This window comes from Narcine bancroftii, chromosome 6 (assembly GCF_036971445.1).
Source record: "Narcine bancroftii isolate sNarBan1 chromosome 6, sNarBan1.hap1, whole genome shotgun sequence".
NCBI lineage: Eukaryota > Metazoa > Chordata > Chondrichthyes > Torpediniformes > Narcinidae > Narcine > Narcine bancroftii.
The window spans coordinates 215,977,126-215,996,511 of record NC_091474.1 but is presented as its reverse complement, the minus strand read 5'-3'; the positions used below and the strand labels follow the sequence as shown (position 1 = coordinate 215,996,511).

Genomic DNA, 19,386 nt, shown 5'->3' with positions numbered 1-19,386 from the left:
GGATGTACTTGATTGAAAATTATCAGAATCAATTAAAGCAAAGACTCAGGTAAAAAAAATTAAATACTCGGAAAACATGAGTTTCAAGTGGAAAGCATGGTTAAAGGTTTAAAACCTGAAACTTATCCCTTAATTATCTCCATTAGATCTCACCCTTCTATTTCTGGTTTTATTGGATGCAGATCAGGTCAGTATCTGAGATATTTTAAGGACACATCATGTACATTTTTTTAAATCTAAATTTTTATTTTAAATGCACAGAAACTGTGATACTCCTTAAAAATCTCTGCAATTAAAGTGGTCAGGTGGTAGAAAAGGGCAGAATTTATCTTCTAAGAAAACAAGCAAACTTGCTCCTTCGCCAATTCCCGGAAGCAAAGAAAGCAGAGACTGGATGATTGAGGTACATGAAGATTTGATATGAAGAAAGGGGATCAGTCAAAACCCAAGTTTAATGGTAAGTTCATTCTCCAAAATCTGATTCACACCTACTGCAACATCAGACTCACCTGCTGCCCTTGTAGGTCGGACTTGCTCATGCAGATGCTGTTCTAACTCCAGTGCCAGATTAACTCACTACTTCAGCAAATTCAACCTGCACCCAACTAAGATTTATGATCACTCACGTTGTAGGCTCACATCCCTGACTGCCATGATGCTGGATTTAGAAGCACCTCAACCCAGGTTCATCCTGCCCCTGTCACACTTGCCTAACATCCTCTCTCCTGGGAATGTTAACCTCAAGTGGCAGGTTAGCTGTTTGTCTGACAGGAAGAAAATCTTAAAAGGCATTCTGTTTCTCACAATGGGAACATTCAACTAATCTAAACGTGCTTTGGAGGAACACCAAGTCCCACTGCATTGTGACCTCCTCTGAGTAATGCCATCTATGTAATGAATGCCTTTGTTTTTGTTAATGATCAGACCCCTATATGCAAAACAATTTTCAATGTCAGTGCAAAGGAACAAGTATTCTGGGATTCCCATCTGAAAATTACATTTCCAATCGCTCGTCTCCCTGCTCTTTTGGTTCTCCCTGTGACCACTTGGTTTCCTCCTGGTGGCCCAAGGTCAGAATCAGAATCAAGATTTATTGTCATGAACGTGTAATGAAATTTGTTGTTTAGCAGCACCATTACAGTGTAAATATTGCTATATTTCAAAATAAAAAAAAATGGTGCAAAAATAGGAGAAAGTGAGACAGTGTCTGTGGTTCATTGTCCACTCAGAATTCTAGTGGCAGTGGGGAAGAAGCTGTCCTTGTGTCATTGGGTGCTCACCTTCAGGCTCCTTTACCTCCCTCCTGATGGTAGCACTATGAAGAGGGCATGGTTTGGGTGGTGGGGGTGCATGAGGATCGAGGCTGCTTTCTTTAGACACTGCTTCTTGTATTTCTTTCCTCGAAGAAGTGAAGACTGATGTCTGTGAAGTCATGTAGGTTAATTGAACGCTGTAAAGTCTAGACCAGGGATCTCAAGCTTGCGGCCCGCGGGCTAACTGCGGCCCTCGGGATGATAGTTGGTGGCCCCGCCTTAATATGAAAGTTTAATGTTAATGCGGCCCGCGAGTTTGATATGATTGGCACTTTTCAGTGTTGTGTGTGGAGTTGAACGAACCTACCAATCACGGTGGGGTATATTGCTCTCGAGGGCGGGACATTGGCTGGGCTTATTGCGAATATAAGCATATTTGTGTGCATTTTCTATTTGTCATTATATGCACGTGGCACATGCGCAATTTCCGCGGCCGCTCCCGCTTCACACGCTTTGGCGTCCAGTCTGAACCCGGAAGTTGTTGCTCAGCGGGACAGAAAAAGAAGCAGAAAAGACGCATCGGCTAAACACTGAAACTTCAACGCAACAGTGACACCATTTGAATCTGAATAATAATAATTACATTTCTCCAGTCAGCAACTATATGTGGTTTCTTCAGTCTTCTATATCTGCTGTATTATTATTATTTTAATTATTATTATTTCCATTCTATTTATTTATTTATTTTCTTATGAATTGTTAATTTATTTATTTTTTCATCTTATTTTGTGTTAAAAAATAAAAATAAAGACATTTGATAACATTGGAATGTTTTTGTAAGAGCTTTTCTTGTGGAAAACCTGATGCGGCCCAGCCTCACCCAGACTCTACCTCCAGCGGCCCACGGGTAAATTGAGTTTGAGACCCCTGGTCTAGACTGACCCTACTGTAGTCATAGAGTGGAATCCAGAGGGAGCTGATTGGGAATGTGGGGAGAACAGTTTAAAATTAGGGGTTTTAATTTAATTGTTCAATGAGCTGGTACAGACTGGAATAGCCTCCTTCTACATCGTAAGGAGATATGGATTGAAATATTGAAGGCTAATGATGCAACAGAAGAGATAGCTGATACCTAATACAAGGCAATAACTTGACTGCAAATATCTCAAAAAGAAAAGATGTTGAAGTATCGCCTAAGTCAGTTACAATGTTTCCATGCCAACACAGTCTCTTACAGTTATAATTAAAAATAATAAGATATTTCAGGCATGAAATTAGATGTGTTTGATATTAAATAATTCAAATAGCCTCTGCGATTGTGATTTTTCTTTAAATTTTCCTACCATCTTATTGCAGAACTCAATACCAACAATTCTTATTTAATTTGTATTATTAATGAATAATTAATAATGAAAATACATAGGTGATGTTTTATAATCACCTTCCCTTTGAAGCAGTGTGCTACCTTAGACCAGCTTTATGAAGTCTGTCTATGACATATTACATGTTTAAAAGTATATAATTGATTGTAAAGCCCTATCCAGCAGTGAGAAAAAAGCAATAAAACACTGATCTTTCTTTTATTGTATTCATAAGTATTACAAACACAAATTACTTACATGATCAATCAGTTCCCTGACCATTCCATTCCATTGTCCTTTTTCATCCTGAACTCCATATCTCCCATCCTCCACCAGTTTGACCTCGTAGGTGAATCCGAGGATGTTTGACAACTCTTTCAAGAGGTCAATACAGAATCCCTCAAATCGACTATTTCCGTAAAGAGGTTTATCCGACTTTTTGAACATCACATAAGGCTCTTCCTGTGAAAGTTGAAAACAATAAAGCACATCAATGCAAGACCTTTAGATGTCCCAGGTGACAAATACATCTCAGAGATAATGTCTTCCTCAATTGCCCTGCACTAATCAGACATAGACCTAAGTCAGAGCAAATACATTTCAAAATCTCCCTGAATTTGGGCATCCCCAGCTCTGGGAGCTGTTGGAATGGAATTATTAGCTGTAGAAAAGACTGTAATTCAAGATCATAACAATTGAAATTACATATTTAGCTTCTATTTTCATTTAATATTATAAAACTATTAAAACGACTAAAAAAAAGGTAGTTCATGCTTGGAAATTACAAATAAAATCTGTGAGTAGAAATTAAACACAAAATGTCACCAGACCCGGTGGACTTGAATTATAAAGGGAGGCTCATAAAAATGCAGAAATTCTGGTGGATCTCTGTAAGTCTTGCTGTGCACATAATATATCTAGGTAAAGATATATTAGTGATGTTTCAGACCTGAGCCCATCTACAAGGTGTGAGAAAAAGTAGGCAAGAGCCTGAATAAAAGAAATGACAGGGAGAAGAGTACAGACCAACAGACAAAAGGTGATAATGGAGATGAGTCCAGGATAAAGGAAAGGTGGGAATAGATCGGGGGTGGTGGAAGCCATTGGCTCTGCGAATGCAGAGCTGGGGTAAAGGAAACAGAGGGGAAAAGGGAAGAGGGAAAGAGAGCACTACAGGAAAGATGCGGGGTGGGGTGGAGGCTAACAAAAACCAGGTGAGTCATTGTTAATGCCATGCAGCTCATGCAAGTACACAAAAACTCCACGGGAGTTTTAAACAGCTCAAGTAGGTACAACAACAGCTCCATGAGCCAGGTAAAGAAGACCTGACCACTTGGACAGAGAGGGGGGCTACAGGGCAAGCTGAGACACCGAGCTCTGAGGCTTCTGCTCCCTACTATCCTCCTGGCAAATGTACAGTCCTTAGAGAACAAACGTGATGAACTCCAATCCAGACTTCAACATCAGAGTGATATCAGAGAGTGCCACATGATGTGCTTTACGGAAACATGATTAAACGCAGACTTTCTGGATGTGGCACTGCAGCCCAAGGGCTACACCCTTCATTGTGCTGATTGAACACCGGCATCTAGACAAACCAGGGCGGCAGTGTTTGTGTCATCATCAATTCATCATGGTGCGACAGACATGATGGTCATGTCCCAGTTCTGCTCCCCCTGAACTGGAACATCTGGCGATCAAGTGTCGCCCATTCTACCTGCCGAGGGAATTCACCACCATCATCCTGGTTGCAGTATACATCCGCTCCAAGCTAACGTCAAGCTAGGACTGGAGGGGCTGAGCACAATGATAAGGAGCCATGAGACAGCACATTCAGATGCCTTGCTAATCATTGTGGGAGTCTTCAATCAGGCATCCTGAAGAGGTCTCTGACAAACTACCACCAACACGTCACCTGCCAGGGAAACCAACTCACTCGACCACTGCAACACCACCATGAAAAACGCATACCGAGCCATACCATGACCGCACTTCAGCAAATCTGATCACCTGACTGTACTTCTACTCCTAATGTACTGAAGACACAGCACCAATAGTGAAGATGGCAAAGGTGTGGTCGAGGGAGGTGGAGGGGCATCTGCAGGACTGCTTGAATCAGTGGAATGGAACATATTCAAAAACTCATCCATAGACTTGAATGAATATGCAACACATGTCACCGACTTCATTAAGACCTGTGTAGACGAATGTGTGCCTACGTACTCATACTGGATGTTCCCCAACCAGAAGCCCTGGATGAATCAGAGAATCTGCAGTCTGCTGAGGGGGAGAACAAGGGCTGGGAATCAAGATCTTTACAAGAGGTCCAAATATGACCTGTGGAAGGTTATCTTCGAAGAAAAGTGGCAATTCTGGAGGAAGTTAGAGACAGTGACACAACCAATCCAGCTAAGGCAGGCTATGCAGGCCATTACAGACTACAAAGTGCGGGCAAACACTTATGATGGCTGCAATGCTTCACTATCCAATGAGCTGAACACCTTCCATGCCTGCTTTGAGAAGAAAAACAATGCCTACTAGAATCCCTCAGAAGGCTGAGAACTATGTGATATCTGTCTCTGAGGGCAACATCATAATCTCATTCAAGAGGGTGAATCCTCGCAAGGCATCAGGCCCCATTGGCATTCCTGGCAGGGTACTGAAAATCTGTGCCAACCAACTAGCCAGAGTGTTTACAGACATTTTCAACCTCTTATTGTGGCATTAGAGGTTCCCACCAGCTTTCAAAAAGGCATCAATCATCTCGGTACCCCAGAAGAGTAGCGTGAGCTACCTCAATGACTACCGCCCAGTAGCACTAATGTCTATGGTGATGAAATACTTTGAGAGGTTGGTCATGGCCAGAATTAACATGAGCATAAGTAAAGATTTGGACCCATTGCAAATCATCTATCATTACAATCGCTCCACAGCAGATGCAATATCGCTGGCTCTCCACTCAGCTCTGCATCACCTTGAAAAAAGCATTTCATACATAAAGCTGCTCTTCACAGCTCAGCCTTCAACACCATTATTCCCTCAGAGCTGGTCAAGAAGCTACAAACTCTTGGCCTCTGTACCCCACTCTGCAACTGGATCCTTGACTTTCTCATTGGAAGACCCCAGTCAGTACAAATTGGAAACAACGGCTCCTCCTCACCCGTTTTTCTGCATACAAATTTTATTACAATTGTGGTTTTAAAATTTTAAAATAAAGTATTTAAAAAAATACAGGCGCACCCCAAGAATGCATGCTTAGCTCATTTCAAATTTCTGGGTGTCAACATCTCTGAGGATCTGTCCTGGAGCCTCTATATTGATGCAATCACAAAGAAGACTTGCCAGTGGCTATACTTTGTGAGGTGTCTAAGGTGGTTTGGTATGTCACTGAAGACTCTAGTAAACTTCTGCAGGTGTACCGTGGAGAGCCTTCTGGCTGGTTGGATCACTGCCTGGTATGGAAGTACCAAACCTCAAGACAAGAAAAAAAACTCTAGAGGGTTGTTAACTCGGCCTGCAACATCACAGGCACCAGACTTCACTCAATTGAACACATCTACATGAGGCTGTGTCTCTATCTTCAAAGACCCCCACCACCCAGGCCATGCCCTCTTCACTCTACTACCATCGGGAAAAAGGTACAGGAGCCTAAAGATGAGCACTCAACAGCACAAGGACAACTTCTTCCCCACTGCCATCAGATTCCTGAATAATCAATGAACCAAAGACACAGCCTTATTTATCCTGGTCTATTATTATTATTAATATTTTTTTATATAGTAATCTCATAAGATGCTTATAACATGTATGTTTCCACTGTGACGCTGGCACAAAACACCGAATTTCATGACTTGTTCGTGACAATAAATTCTGATTCTGATATAGATCAGCACAACATCAAGGTCAGAACTACAGTTCTGGAGTGTTCTCTGTTCAATGTTCTATGAGAGAAGGGATCTAGCCCATAGATCCTGCTCCATGATTCAATAAAATCATGGCTGATCTAGCTGTTAGCACCACCTGCCTGTCTTTTCCCCATAATCCTTAATTCTCCTACTGTGCAAAAATATATCTATTTAATATATATTTAATGAGGCAACCTTCACTGCTTCCCTCTGTAAAAGAAAATCCATTGATTAATTCCTCTCTAGGTAAAGCAGTTCCCCCTCAACTCCATCCAAAATCCATACTCCCAAATCTTAAGGCTATGTCACTCAGCTTTCCTGCCTCAATCTTGTCTATCCAGTTTATAATTTTATATATGTTGACTATAAGATACCCTCACTTTTCTGAATTCCATTGAGTATAGTACAAGGCTATTCAATCTTTCCTAATGGGTGATGGGCAATCAAGTGACTTCACGATGCAGTAAATCGAAGTCAAAAGGCTTTTATTAGCTTAGATGTTAGCTGAGGCTCAGAGAGCATCAGGCCAGGATCTGAGCAGGAAGTGATCTGGAGTCAAGGCTTTGAGTTGGGACCTTTATTAGGGAATCTCCTGGGAGAGGTCAGAGGGAAGGAAGGGGCAGTCTAGGCCAGTACATACATTTATTACAGTGGTGTAATACTTCATACCACCACAATCAGCTCATCCCCTGAACTCTGGATTTAACCTGGTGGAGCTCCAGTACATACTTCCTCAAGTAATGAGACCAGAAACGCACATAGTACTACACTAAACAATTGCTGTGGAATCTTCCTGCTCTTAAATTCAAACCCATTGGCTGACTCATTCTTAGTTGGCTAGCTCATTCATTGCTACTCTTGGTAATGATCATGGAAGCTCCCTGGTCTGAAGCAATTTCTGTATTCTTGTTAATTTCAAAGTTTCTTGAAAAGTTTGATCAACGTGGAGAATTATTGATTTTTAAATTGAGGTAAGCCTGTTGATGGTAACCTCAAAGAAGTTTCCTGTCCCACGTTTGAGCTGATTTCAAAATGACAGCTGCTATCAGCAATTGAACTTAACTCCATGGACCACTGGATTTTGCAGCTTTCTCCACAAGATACGTGAAATCAGTGGAATTGATAAAGAACTTAAAACATAAATTAACCAAATAAAGAGATTTTCTCAAGAGCTGCATTGCCAAAGCATGCCTGAGGCAGAGACGATAATTCGGTATCCTTATTGAAGGTAGATGTATCCAAGGTTTCATTATATAAATTCTTAGATTAGGAGGGAGATCCTTTGGGTACGTAGAATAAAACCACATCCTCTGGATTAGTATAATTAAATATATATCCCAAAGGCATATTTTTGGTGCTTTAATTGTTTATTATTAATAGACAACAGACTCGCCAAGGCAAATAGCACCTTTGGAAGACTATACAAAAGAGTCTGGAAAAACAACCAACTGAAAAACCTCACAAAGATAAGCGTATACAGAGCCGTTGTCATACCCACACTCCTGTTCGGCTCCGAATCATGGGTCCTCTACCGGCATCACCTATGGCTCCTAGAACGCTTCCACCAGCGTTGTCTCCGCTCCATCCTCAACATTCATTGGAGCGCTTTCATCCCTAACGTCGAAGTACTCGAGATGGCAGAGGTCGACAGCATCGAGTCCACGCTGCTGAAGATCCAGCTGCGCTGGGTGGGTCACGTCTCCAGAATGGAGGACCATCGCCTTCCCAAGATCGTGTTATATGGCGAGCTCTCCACTGGCCACCGTGACAGAGGTGCACCAAAGAAAAGGTACAAGGACTGCCTAAAGAAATCTCTTGGTGCCTGCCACATTGACCACCGCCAGTGGGCTGATATCACCTCAAACCGTGCATCTTGGCACCTCACAGTTCGGCGGGCAGCAACCTCCTTTGAAGAAGACCGCAGAGCCCACCTCACTGACAAAAGGCAAAGGAGGAAAAACCCAACACCCAACCCCAACCAACCAATTTTCCCCTGCAACCGCTGCAACCGTGTCTGCCTGTCACGCATCGGACTTGTCAGCCACAAACGAGCCTGCAGCTGACGTGGACATTACCCCTCCATAAATCTTCGTCCGCGAAGCCAAGCCAAAGAAAAGAAGATTGCCTCAATATTGGTGAATATTATCATAATGCAACACAAATAGAGTAGCACAATGGCCAATAACTATTTAGATCATTTACCCATCTTTATAATATTGGTACCACTGAAGGTCTTGTGCTTTGGTGTGATCCAATATGCAAAACATCATTAAGAAGTGCTGTTTCTTTGGACCAATCAAGTCCTTGTGGTATTCTCGTGAGTAATATTCTTAGTAAGTGGCGAGGTGGCAGCTGAAGGGTGGTCCAAGTGCTAAAGGTGAAAGTGGAGTGCTTTGCGATCATTGTGGGTTGGACGTCATCAGGTTCAGGTTGTGTGATCAAATCCTCAGTGCCCAGGATTTGTGGACCTGGAATACAAGGGAGGAGATTGTTGCTTGGAACTCAGTGGGAAATCAGCATCTCAGGACTTGGAGATGATGATGAGATAAGATTTTATTGTGATACACTTAAGTTCAATGGGCAGATGCAGCAAAATTCTTACTTGCTGCAGGTTTGCAAAATACACCTACTGCAATATACAAAGACAGAAAGATATATAAAATAATAGATAAATAAATTGTAAATACAACTACCATTGTAGTTCGTGCAAGAAAAAAGATGATGATTTAATTACGGAGACAGATATTTTAGTGGTATTGAAGTCGTTTAGGGTTGGTTCAAGAACTTGACAGCTGTTGAAACAAAGCTGTTCTTGAATCTAGAGGTGCTGAACCTCGGGCTTCTGTCCCTTCAGCCTGAAGGTAGCAAGGAGTGCCAACTGTAAAGAGAAGAGATCGAGAGTGGGCTTTGTGATAATGGGCAGGATGGAGGCAGAGTCACAAATTTGGGCCAGGGTGATGGGCGAATGATGGATCAGTTCTGTGTGAGGTCATGTCTGGATGCAAGAGAAGAAGAAGGGTTTTACCTTACATGGAGGTCCTAAAAGCAGGATATTTATAAAATAGAATTAATCTGGGTGAAAACACCAACCAACCAATCAATGATTATTCACAGAATGTGATTCAATCTTGAGAACATGTTTCAAAAAGAACAATGCAGATGAAATTATACGGCTGAAACACTGCTATCATGTGTTCCACACAAACTTTTATCATGACTGAAAATATCAAGTTCAATTTCTGGCACAATGTTAATTATTGACAACAAAATTCACAATCACCATTTTGTCATTTCCCATTTTATAGTGAATCCTGCTGTGCTAAAATAAAACACCACCACTGCTCCAACCTGTAATCCAACGCAAGGATTAAAACCTACAGAAAAACTGGAAATGCTGAAAGTCACAAAAGACACACAATTTTCTTTCTTCTTCGTAATATATTCTCCAAAGATGGCAGTGCATGTGCTGGCATTTTTGTAAGCTTTAAAGATACCAATAAAGGTAGACAGATATTAACCAGAATATTGATTTTAAAAATCTGCTAGATTTCACCAGCAAATAACGAAACCTGCAGATTGAGTTAAATGGCTCGAGTCCACTAATTTAATTATTCTTTTTCTACCCAACAGTTCTTTCAAAATCAGAGTGATTGATGAAAGGACAAATCTCTGCTGAGCCACCTGTAAAACTAATGTTTTCATGCTGCGGAGCTCAAAGCTTTCCCTACTATGTTAGCTTTGCTGAATATATACAGCTTTTCTTCCCATTATTTTTTTTAAGCTTTACATTATCATCTCTCTGATGTGCAGTGCTTAAAACAAAATTATTCCTTTTTGAAGAGGTGCTTGCATGCAGCAGAGCTGTTCAAAGCTTGCAATGAACAAGAGGATTGTGGATGACTACAAGCCCATTAGTTTTCCTGTATGTAGCTTCAGGATTGTCTTTTCAGTTTACTCATCAATCACCCTCTAACCAATGGCAGCCAGTCAAACAATTCAGTCTAATGGGAAGTCACTGAAATAGAGTACTGGAATTGGATTTTTAAAGTGTCATTTGTATTATGAAACTTAACGAAAAATATTGATGCATCACTCTCTGGTATTCTGTCCAAAATTCAACAATGAATCTTGCTTATTTTTACAAAGACTGCAGATTAATTAGGGAAAGTTGTAACAGATAAAGAGGGGGGAGAGGGAGAGAGAGAGAGAGAGAGAGTGTGAGTGTGTATTAATATATGTGCATGTGCGTTTGTGTGTGTGCATGTTAATGTGTCCATGTGCGTTAATGTGTGCGTGTGTGAGAGAGAGAGAGATGGAGAGTATGTTTTAATAAGGGAGTAAGGAAGAAAACAAGTTGAACCACTAAGTTTCAAGACTTTGATTATTTTCTACTCACCACAAAAATCAGTGCAATAAAATCAAAAAGTGCTTCAAAATCACAGCAGGTCAATTAACATCTGAAACAAAATGGATGAGTAAATATCTTGCAGGCTAACTTGAGCTGGATTATCCTGCTGTGTATTCCCAGCATCATCTGGTTTCTGTTTTGCACATTTTAACTTCTGCATTGTTTTATTTCCTCCATTCTGATCCATTCTTACTTGATGCGATCGCATTATTAAATATCAACATGTCAAGTACTGCCTTAACCATAACACCACACATCTAGATAGACATAATAATTGTTATTATGAAATGAAATTACCCCTTCCAAACAACTGCTGGTTCCAGCATGCTGGAATAATAGCACTGGCCATTAATCCTGTTATTTAATACTGTGAAGTGCCACAGTGAGTCCTTGCTGACAAACACGATAAATTTTCCGATTGAAAAAGTAGCTGAAAATTTTCCAAGACCATTGGTATTTATTTTGGCACTGTAAAATGTGGGGCAAGATCTCTGCTTAAGCCAAAATTCAAATTGGATAAATGCTTACCTTTACCATAGCTCTTTTACTTAGTTCATGTGTGTAGGATATATTATACCCATCCACCACCAACATCCTCAAAATTATGATATCCTATGTGTTGAAATAATAATATTAATGATATTGATTGTTCCAGAAGACAGGCCCACCAATTCCTTTCAACTAGTCACTCTACTCATTTGAAAATAATAATATCAGATTCAGATTTATTGTCAGAGTACATACATGATATCACATATCCCTGAGATTCTTTTCTGTAGGCAAGGCAGAATTACGACTTACTGGCAGTAAAAAAAACTGACTCGACGTACACATGTAAACAATAAAGAAATGTAAATAAACTGACTATGTAATGGGAGGTTAAAGAAGAAAGTTGCAGATGCTGAGGTCAAGTGCAATACACAAACATGTTGGAGAAACTCAGCAGGATGAAAAAAATTACCTTGACGAAGGGCTCAGGCCTAAATTGTTGATTACCCTTTATTTCCCAAGGATACTACGTGACCTACTGTGTTTCTCCAGCACCTTTGTGTGTTGCAATAACACTCTCATGACTAATTTTAATTTTTTGGGACAGAGTAAAATTATCAGTATTAGAATGGCTAATAGAACATGCCTAATGTTCATTTAATGAAAATTGAAAGCAATATTTTACCTGAATCCAACTTATATATCCATCTGCATTCTATTTCTGACAACGTTTAATTAGTGTTGCTAAACTTTATGATCATCGGGGCATTCCCACCATCATCTCCAACAGACCTAACATGGACGGTTATTCGTCAACCTGACGCATAATTTCAATTTGCGATGCTCTTACATTTATCTGAGGATCATTTGTTGATGAGACTTCTTTCCTGGTATCTAAGACTCAACCATTTAATGGGCAACCATTGAAGAATGTTACTCACTCTCAATTCAAAAATATTATTGATAAAATCAAAGCACAGTGTATCAAGTCCAGTGTATTAAGTCCAAATAGGGGGAAGCTTATGTTGATCCTCAGAGAAAAGGTGGGGGGTGGGGGGGGGGGAGTTATCATGTGGGAAATTACAGGAATGCCTTCTGTATATGAACTGTGATTATATTAACCAGTGATCTAAGGGATGGGGAAAAATTACTGTGTAATAGCCCAGACATTTCCAGTTTCACTCTATACAACGAATGTTAATTGTGTTCCAATTAAATTTTAAATCAACCCAGAATACCAATGGTCTCTATTAATCAAACACATTTTTACAGCTTAGAAAGTGATGAAATATTTTAAACCAATCAAGGCAAATGGAATAGAACACAAAAGTCTCCAGCCACTCTGGTTGAAGTAAAAACATAATGCTGGAGAAATTCAGCAGGTAAAACAGTGTCTTTTATATAGCAAAGATAAAAGTACATAACCTATGTTTTGGGCTTGAGTCCTTCAAAGTAAGTGGAATGTTGGCTTTCACTGCTAGAAGGTATTGAATTTAAGAGCAGGGAGGTTATGCTGCAGCTGTACAGGGTATTGGTGAGGCCACTTCTGGAGTATTTTGTATAGTTCTGGTCTCCCTACTTGAAGAAAGATGTACTGGCTTTGGAGGTGGTGAAGAGGAGGTTCATTAGATGAATTAATTCTAGATATGAGGGGGTTAGCCTCTGAAGAGAGATTGAGTTATTTGGAATTGAACTTTTTGGAATTTAGAAGAATGAGAGGGGATATATTGGAATGCATAAAATGATGAAAGGTTTGGATAAGGTAGAGGTAGGTAAGTTGTTTCCATTGGTGAGGGAGACTAGATCTGGGGAAGTAGATTTAGGAAAGAGATGAAGAGGAACTGCTTTTCTCAGAGGGTGGTGAATCTATGGAATTTTCTGTCCATTGAAGCAGTGGAGCCTATCTCAGTAAATATTTTAAGACTGGATAGATCTTGACAGAGAAATTAACAGATATAGCGAAAAGGCAAGTAGGTGGAGGTGAGCCTTTCATCAGATCAGTCATGATCTCATTGAATGGTGGAGCAGCCTTGATGGGCCAGATGGCCTACTCCTGCTCCTATTTCTTATGTAATCTGAGTATCAACTACTGATAATGCAGGACATCAAACTTCCACTGCATCTTAGAGGACAGCAAGCTTAGTGTAGTGGTTAGCAGAACGCCATTACAATGTCAGCGACCCGGGTTCAAATCTAACATTATCTGTAAGGAATTGGTATTTTCTCCCCACAACCTGTATAGGTTTCTTCCGAGTGCTCTGGTTTTCTCTCACCCTCCAAAGTCTTACAGGGTTGGTGGGTTAATTGGGTGTAATTGGACGATGGGGGTTTCACGGGCTGGAAGGGCCTTCTACCATACTGCATCAATAACATTTAAAAAAAAATGTCTGGCCCATGGATCTTGCCGCAACTTTCCCCTACGTATCACCCTGTACATATCAGTGGAAGCTACAGCAGCAGGGTCAGGGATATCACATCTAATCTCACATGAAAGATAAATCTGCAACTCCTTGAGGCACATTACAATCAGAATAATTAAAAAAAATCACAGAATAAATCCACAATTTCAATCTCAAGTAGAATATTTTGAATTAACCCATTAGTGGATTTTTTTTAAGTGAAATCCTCCTCTTAGTTGAGAACAAATGTGGCAAAAGGCTATTCAATCTGGGGAAGTGTGAGGTAATGCATCTGAGGAGGCAACAAGGTGTTAGACCAAGAAGTATGAGAGTAAGACGGATCTTTGAGTGCATATGCACAAATCCCTAAAGGTATCCAGACAAGTAGAGATGATGAAGATGCCACAGAAAATACTTGTCTTATTGGCCTAGTCATACACTTCAGTAGAAGGAATGAAGAAAGAATTCAGAAAACAGACATCTAATGGGGCTTGGGAGTTCTAGTGCAAGATTCCCCAAAATACGAACTTGCAGTTTGAGACAGTAAAGAAGGCAAATGCAATGTTAGCATTAATTTCGAGAGAACTAGAATATAAAATAAAGAATGTAAGGTTAATGCTTTGTAAAGGGTTGGCCAGATGACATTTTGTGAGCAGTTTTGTGCCCCATATTTAAGGAAAAATATCTTTGTAATGGAAAGTGTCCAGAGGAGATTTACAAAAATTATCCTGGGGAGAAGAGAATTCATGTGCGAGACGTGTTTGAAGGCTCTGAGGGGCTTTATTTCTGTGAGGGGCGCTGGACAAAGTGGCAACTCTCTGTCTTCCTTACTGTATATAAAGTTAAAGAATTTCGTGTATGTTGCTTTCTAAATGTAGTATTAACAATGGCGTGAAGCAAGGCTGTGTTCTCGCACCAACCCTCTTTTCAATCTTCTTCAGCATGATGCTGAACCAAGCCATGAAAGACCCCAACAATGAAGACGCTGTTTACATCCGGTACCGCACGGATGGCAGTCTCTTCAATCTGAGGCGCCTGCAAGCTCACACCAAGACACAAGAGAAACTTGTCCGTGAACTACTCTTTGCAGATGATGCCGCTTTAGTTGCCCATTCAGAGCCAGCTCTTCAGCGCTTGACGTCCTGCTTTGCGGAAACTGCCAAAATGTTTGGCCTGGAAGTCAGCCTGAAGAAAACTGAGGTCCTCCATCAGCCAGCTCCCCACCATGACTACCAGCCCCCCCACATCTCCATCGGGCACACAAAACTCAAAACGGTCAACCAGTTTACCTATCTCGGCTGCACCATTTCATCAGATGCAAGGATCGACAATGAGATAGACAACAGACTCGCCAAGGCAAATAGCGCCTTTGGAAGACTACACAAAAGAGTCTGGAAAAACAACCAACTGAAAAACCTCACAAAGATAAGCGTATACAGAGCCGTTGTCATACCCACACTCCTGTTCGGCTCCGAATCATGGGTCCTCTACCGGCACCACCTACGGCTCCTAGAACGCTTCCACCAGCGTTGTCTCCGCTCCATCCTCAACATCCATTGGAGCGCTCACACCCCTAACGTCGAGGTACTCGAGATGGCAGAGGTCGACAGCATCGAGTCCACGCTGCTGAAGATCCAGCTGCGCTGGATGGGTCACGTCTCCAGAATGGAGGACCATCGCCTTCCCAAGATCGTATTATATGGCGAGCTCTCCACTGGCCACCGTGACAGAGGTGCACCAAAGAAAAGGTACAAGGACTGCCTAAAGAAATCTCTTGGTGCCTGCCACATTGACCACCGCCAGTGGGCTGATAACGCCTCAAACCGTGCATCTTGGCGCCTCACAGTTTGGCGGGCAGCAGCCTCCTTTGAAGAAGACCGCAGAGCCCACCTCACTGACAAAAGGCAAAGGAGGAAAAACCCAACACCCAACCCCAACCAACCAATTTTCCCTTGCAACCGCTGCAATCGTGTCTGCCTGTCCCGCATCGGACTGGTCAGCCACAAACGAGCCTGCAGCTGACGTGGACTTTTTACCCCCTCCATAAATCTTCGTCCGCGAAGCCAAGCCAAAGAAAAAAAAAAAAAAATTACTTGTACTTGCTGAGGTTTAGTAGGATGAGAGGGGAATTCATTAAAATCTATCAAATATTGAAAAGGCAAGATAGTGTGGATGTGTAGAAGCTGCTTCCAGTGTGGAAAAGTCTAGCACCAGAGAGCACAGCCTTAGGAGAAAAAGACGTCTCTTTCGAACTGAGATGAGGACAAATTTCTTCAACTAGGTGAATCTGTGGAATTCATGACCACAGATATCTGTGCAGGCAAAGTCTTTGGGTATATTTAAAGTGGGAGCTGATAGGTTCTTAATTGATAAGGATGACAAAATTTATAGAGAGTGCAAAGCCCTCCAAAAGGTCATGGACACAGCCCAGGACATCACAGGCAAAAACCCGCCCACTAGCGAGAACATCTACAGGGAAACACTGTTGTCAGAGAGTATCACCAATCAAGGATACACACTACCCAGCACATGCTCTATTCTTGCTGCTGCCATCAGGAAAGAGGTATAGGTACCACAAGACTCACATCACCAGGTTCAGGAAGAGCTGCTTCCCCTCCACCATCAGACTCCTCAACATCAAACTCAATCAGGGACTCATTTAAGGACTCTGACTTGTGCACTTCATTGATTAAAAAAAAATTCTCTCTCTATTGCACATTTAGGTTGTCTCATTCATCATCTGTTTTCAGTTCTTTATTTGTTTACATGTATATGCTGTGTACAATTATTTTTTGCACTACCATTAAGTGATAATTCTGCTCGCCCATAGAGAAAAGAATTTTAGAGTTGTAATGTGATGTCAAGAATGTACTCTGACAATAAATCTGAAATCTGAATCTGCAACCAGGAGGATGGATTGAGAGGAAAAATGCATCCATTTAAAAAATGAAAGAGAGTGAGACTTGAAAAATCAAATTGCTTCATTCTGTTCCTGTCTCATATGTCTTTGGCATTGAATACACATAGTGAGACTACGTCTTGGGAGAGAAAAAAATTATGCATATTCTTCTCGAGCCCCCACAGCCTCTGATGGCCCTGCGCACCCAGGAAAGAAATTTCTCCTTCAGGATGAATTCTTGCAAAGCATCCAGTCCAGATGGTGTTATATTTAAAATCTGAGTGGACCAGCTGGAGATGTTTTCAACTCTCATTGAAGGTGCTAAGGTCCTCACCTGCTTCCTCATACCTGTACCCAAGGAGAGCAAGGTGACTTGTCTCAATGACTATTAGCAGATGGTACTTGCACCTAACATGATAAAGTGTTTTATGATGCTGGCTATGGAGCAAATTCACTCAAGTCTCAGTAAGTACCTAGATCCACTTCAATTCACCAATTGTCACAACAGATCAGGAGAAGGTGCCATCTTGCTGGCCCTCCACTCTGTGTTAGATCATCTGAGCCACAAGAACATCTTTGTCAGGCTGTTTGTTTATTGATTAGAACTTGGTGCTTAACACCATCATTCCTGGAAACATAATCAAACAGAAATTTCTGACTCCATTTCTTTTTGCCACTGGATCCTTGAGTTCCTCATTGGCAGACACCAATCAATGTGCATTGGCAAAACCACCTCCTCCTCACTGACCATCAACACAGGGGCACCAAGGCTGCATGGTTGATCCCCTGCTTTGATCCCTCTACACTCACAATAGCATAGCCGAGGTTGGTTCCAATGCAATTTACATATTCGCTGATGACACCATTACCATCGTTGGCTGAACAATGAGTTAACAATGAATCATGATATGGGATGGAAAACAAGAATCTGTTTGTGTAGTGCCAGAACAACAATGTTGCTCTCAATGTCAGTATGACCAATGAGTTGGTTGTTGAATTTAGGAAGGGGAGGTAGAGGGACCGCATGCCTGTCTTCATTGATAGGTTGGCTTAATGCCTCCAAGTTCCTCCATGTATTGGATGACCTCTCCTAGACCTAGCAGCAAGGCAAAGAAATCTGAGGATATGTGGCAATGTTGATGAATGCTCTGTTGAACTTCTACAGGTTTACTGTGGAAAATATACTGACTGGTTGTATCATGGCCTGGTTTAGAAACTCAATTTGCCAGGAACACAGAGGGCTACAGAAAGTGGCAATGAGGTTTTGCCTCACAAAGGCGGCCAGCACCAAAAAGGATCGCTGCATCCTGGTCACCATCCTTTTCAGTGGTACTTTCAAGCAGCAGGTATGGAAACCAAAGGTCCAGCACTTCTGGGTTCTGGGTTGCAGCAGCAATCTAATCCTAAACCATAAACTACTCCAGAACCACCAAAAGACCTGTGTGCGCTGTTGGAACATCACTGACTGCAAATGGGAATATTTATTTAAATATCCTTTTATATTAATAATCGCTTTGATTATCTTGGCATATTGCAGTATTGCATTTATACCATTTAACTTGGTGCATCTTGTGGCATTGCAGCATTAATAATCGCTTTGATTATCTTGGCATATTGCAGTATTGCATTTATACCATTTAACTTGGTGCATCTTGTGGCATTGCAGCAAGTAAGAAATTGGTTGAGCTAAACATATGACAATAAACTCTTATAGCCATGGAAGAATTATGTCAAATATTAGTTGCGACACAGCTGGAATTCTGTGTAGAGGTGTGGTTAACACAGTCCAGGAAGGATTTGATCAGATAACAGATGGTGCAAAAATATTTACTGGGATACAGCAGTGCGTTGGAAATTGGGTTGTGAGGTCTGACTGAACAAGTTGGAGCTGTTTTCAAGGACGAGACAAGGATGAAATTTATTTATGGTGTATAACATGATAAGATCAAGACTGTAAATAGAAATGAAATAAACAGAGAGGACTGCAGAGGGGCACACGGAAATTATTTGATAGAAAGAAAGAAGCAGAGTTGAAAAAATATTACATCAAAAACTTCTGAGGGTCTCCAATGCATTGCTTGAAAACACGGAGGAGAAAGAAACTCTATCATACTTGACGAGCTCATTGGGAACGTGGTCATCCAGAGGATGAAAAACATGAAGGACTATAGACCAAGAGCAGGGCAGTAGGATTAACTTACATGACATGGACAGATGGACTAGAAAAGTTCTGTATGGTAATTTTCTATGCTTCTTGTATTCATTTATGACCTCTGTTCACCAGTTTTTTCCATGCATTGATAAGCCAAATGTCTCAATCTGATCATGCATCTCAGCATGTTATTTTGCAATGTGAAAGATGTTGTCTCCTATGAGCAAAATAAACATTCTGAGAATACAATAAGTGCTACATTTGAATTCACCCTCACCATCATTCAGGGCCCCAAACAGTCCATCCAAGTGAAACAACACTTCACCTGTGAATCAGTTGGACTCATTGACCTGGTCCTCCTAATGTGGTCTCCTTTACATCATGGACACAATTGGGGGAAATCGCTGCGATGACCAACTTCCCTCTGTCCACTGCAACAGCAAGGGCCTTCTAGTGGGCCACCAGCTTAATTCCACATCCTATTGCCATAATGGCATGTTTGTCTATGGCCTCATGTGCT

General features: G+C 41.3%; 1 protein-coding gene across 2 annotated transcripts in view; it reads right to left on the bottom strand.

Annotated features, from left to right (window-relative positions):
* LOC138737038 (glutamate receptor ionotropic, kainate 2) overlaps positions 1 to 19,386 on the bottom strand; it is a 511,494-nt gene that overhangs the window by 120,237 nt on the left and 371,871 nt on the right. For both annotated transcript variants that reach the window (XM_069887457.1, XM_069887458.1), the window contains exon 10: positions 2,873 to 3,076. In XM_069887457.1, the coding sequence (XP_069743558.1) occupies positions 2,873 to 3,076 (204 nt within the window). The remainder of the gene's footprint in view (positions 1 to 2,872; positions 3,077 to 19,386) is intronic.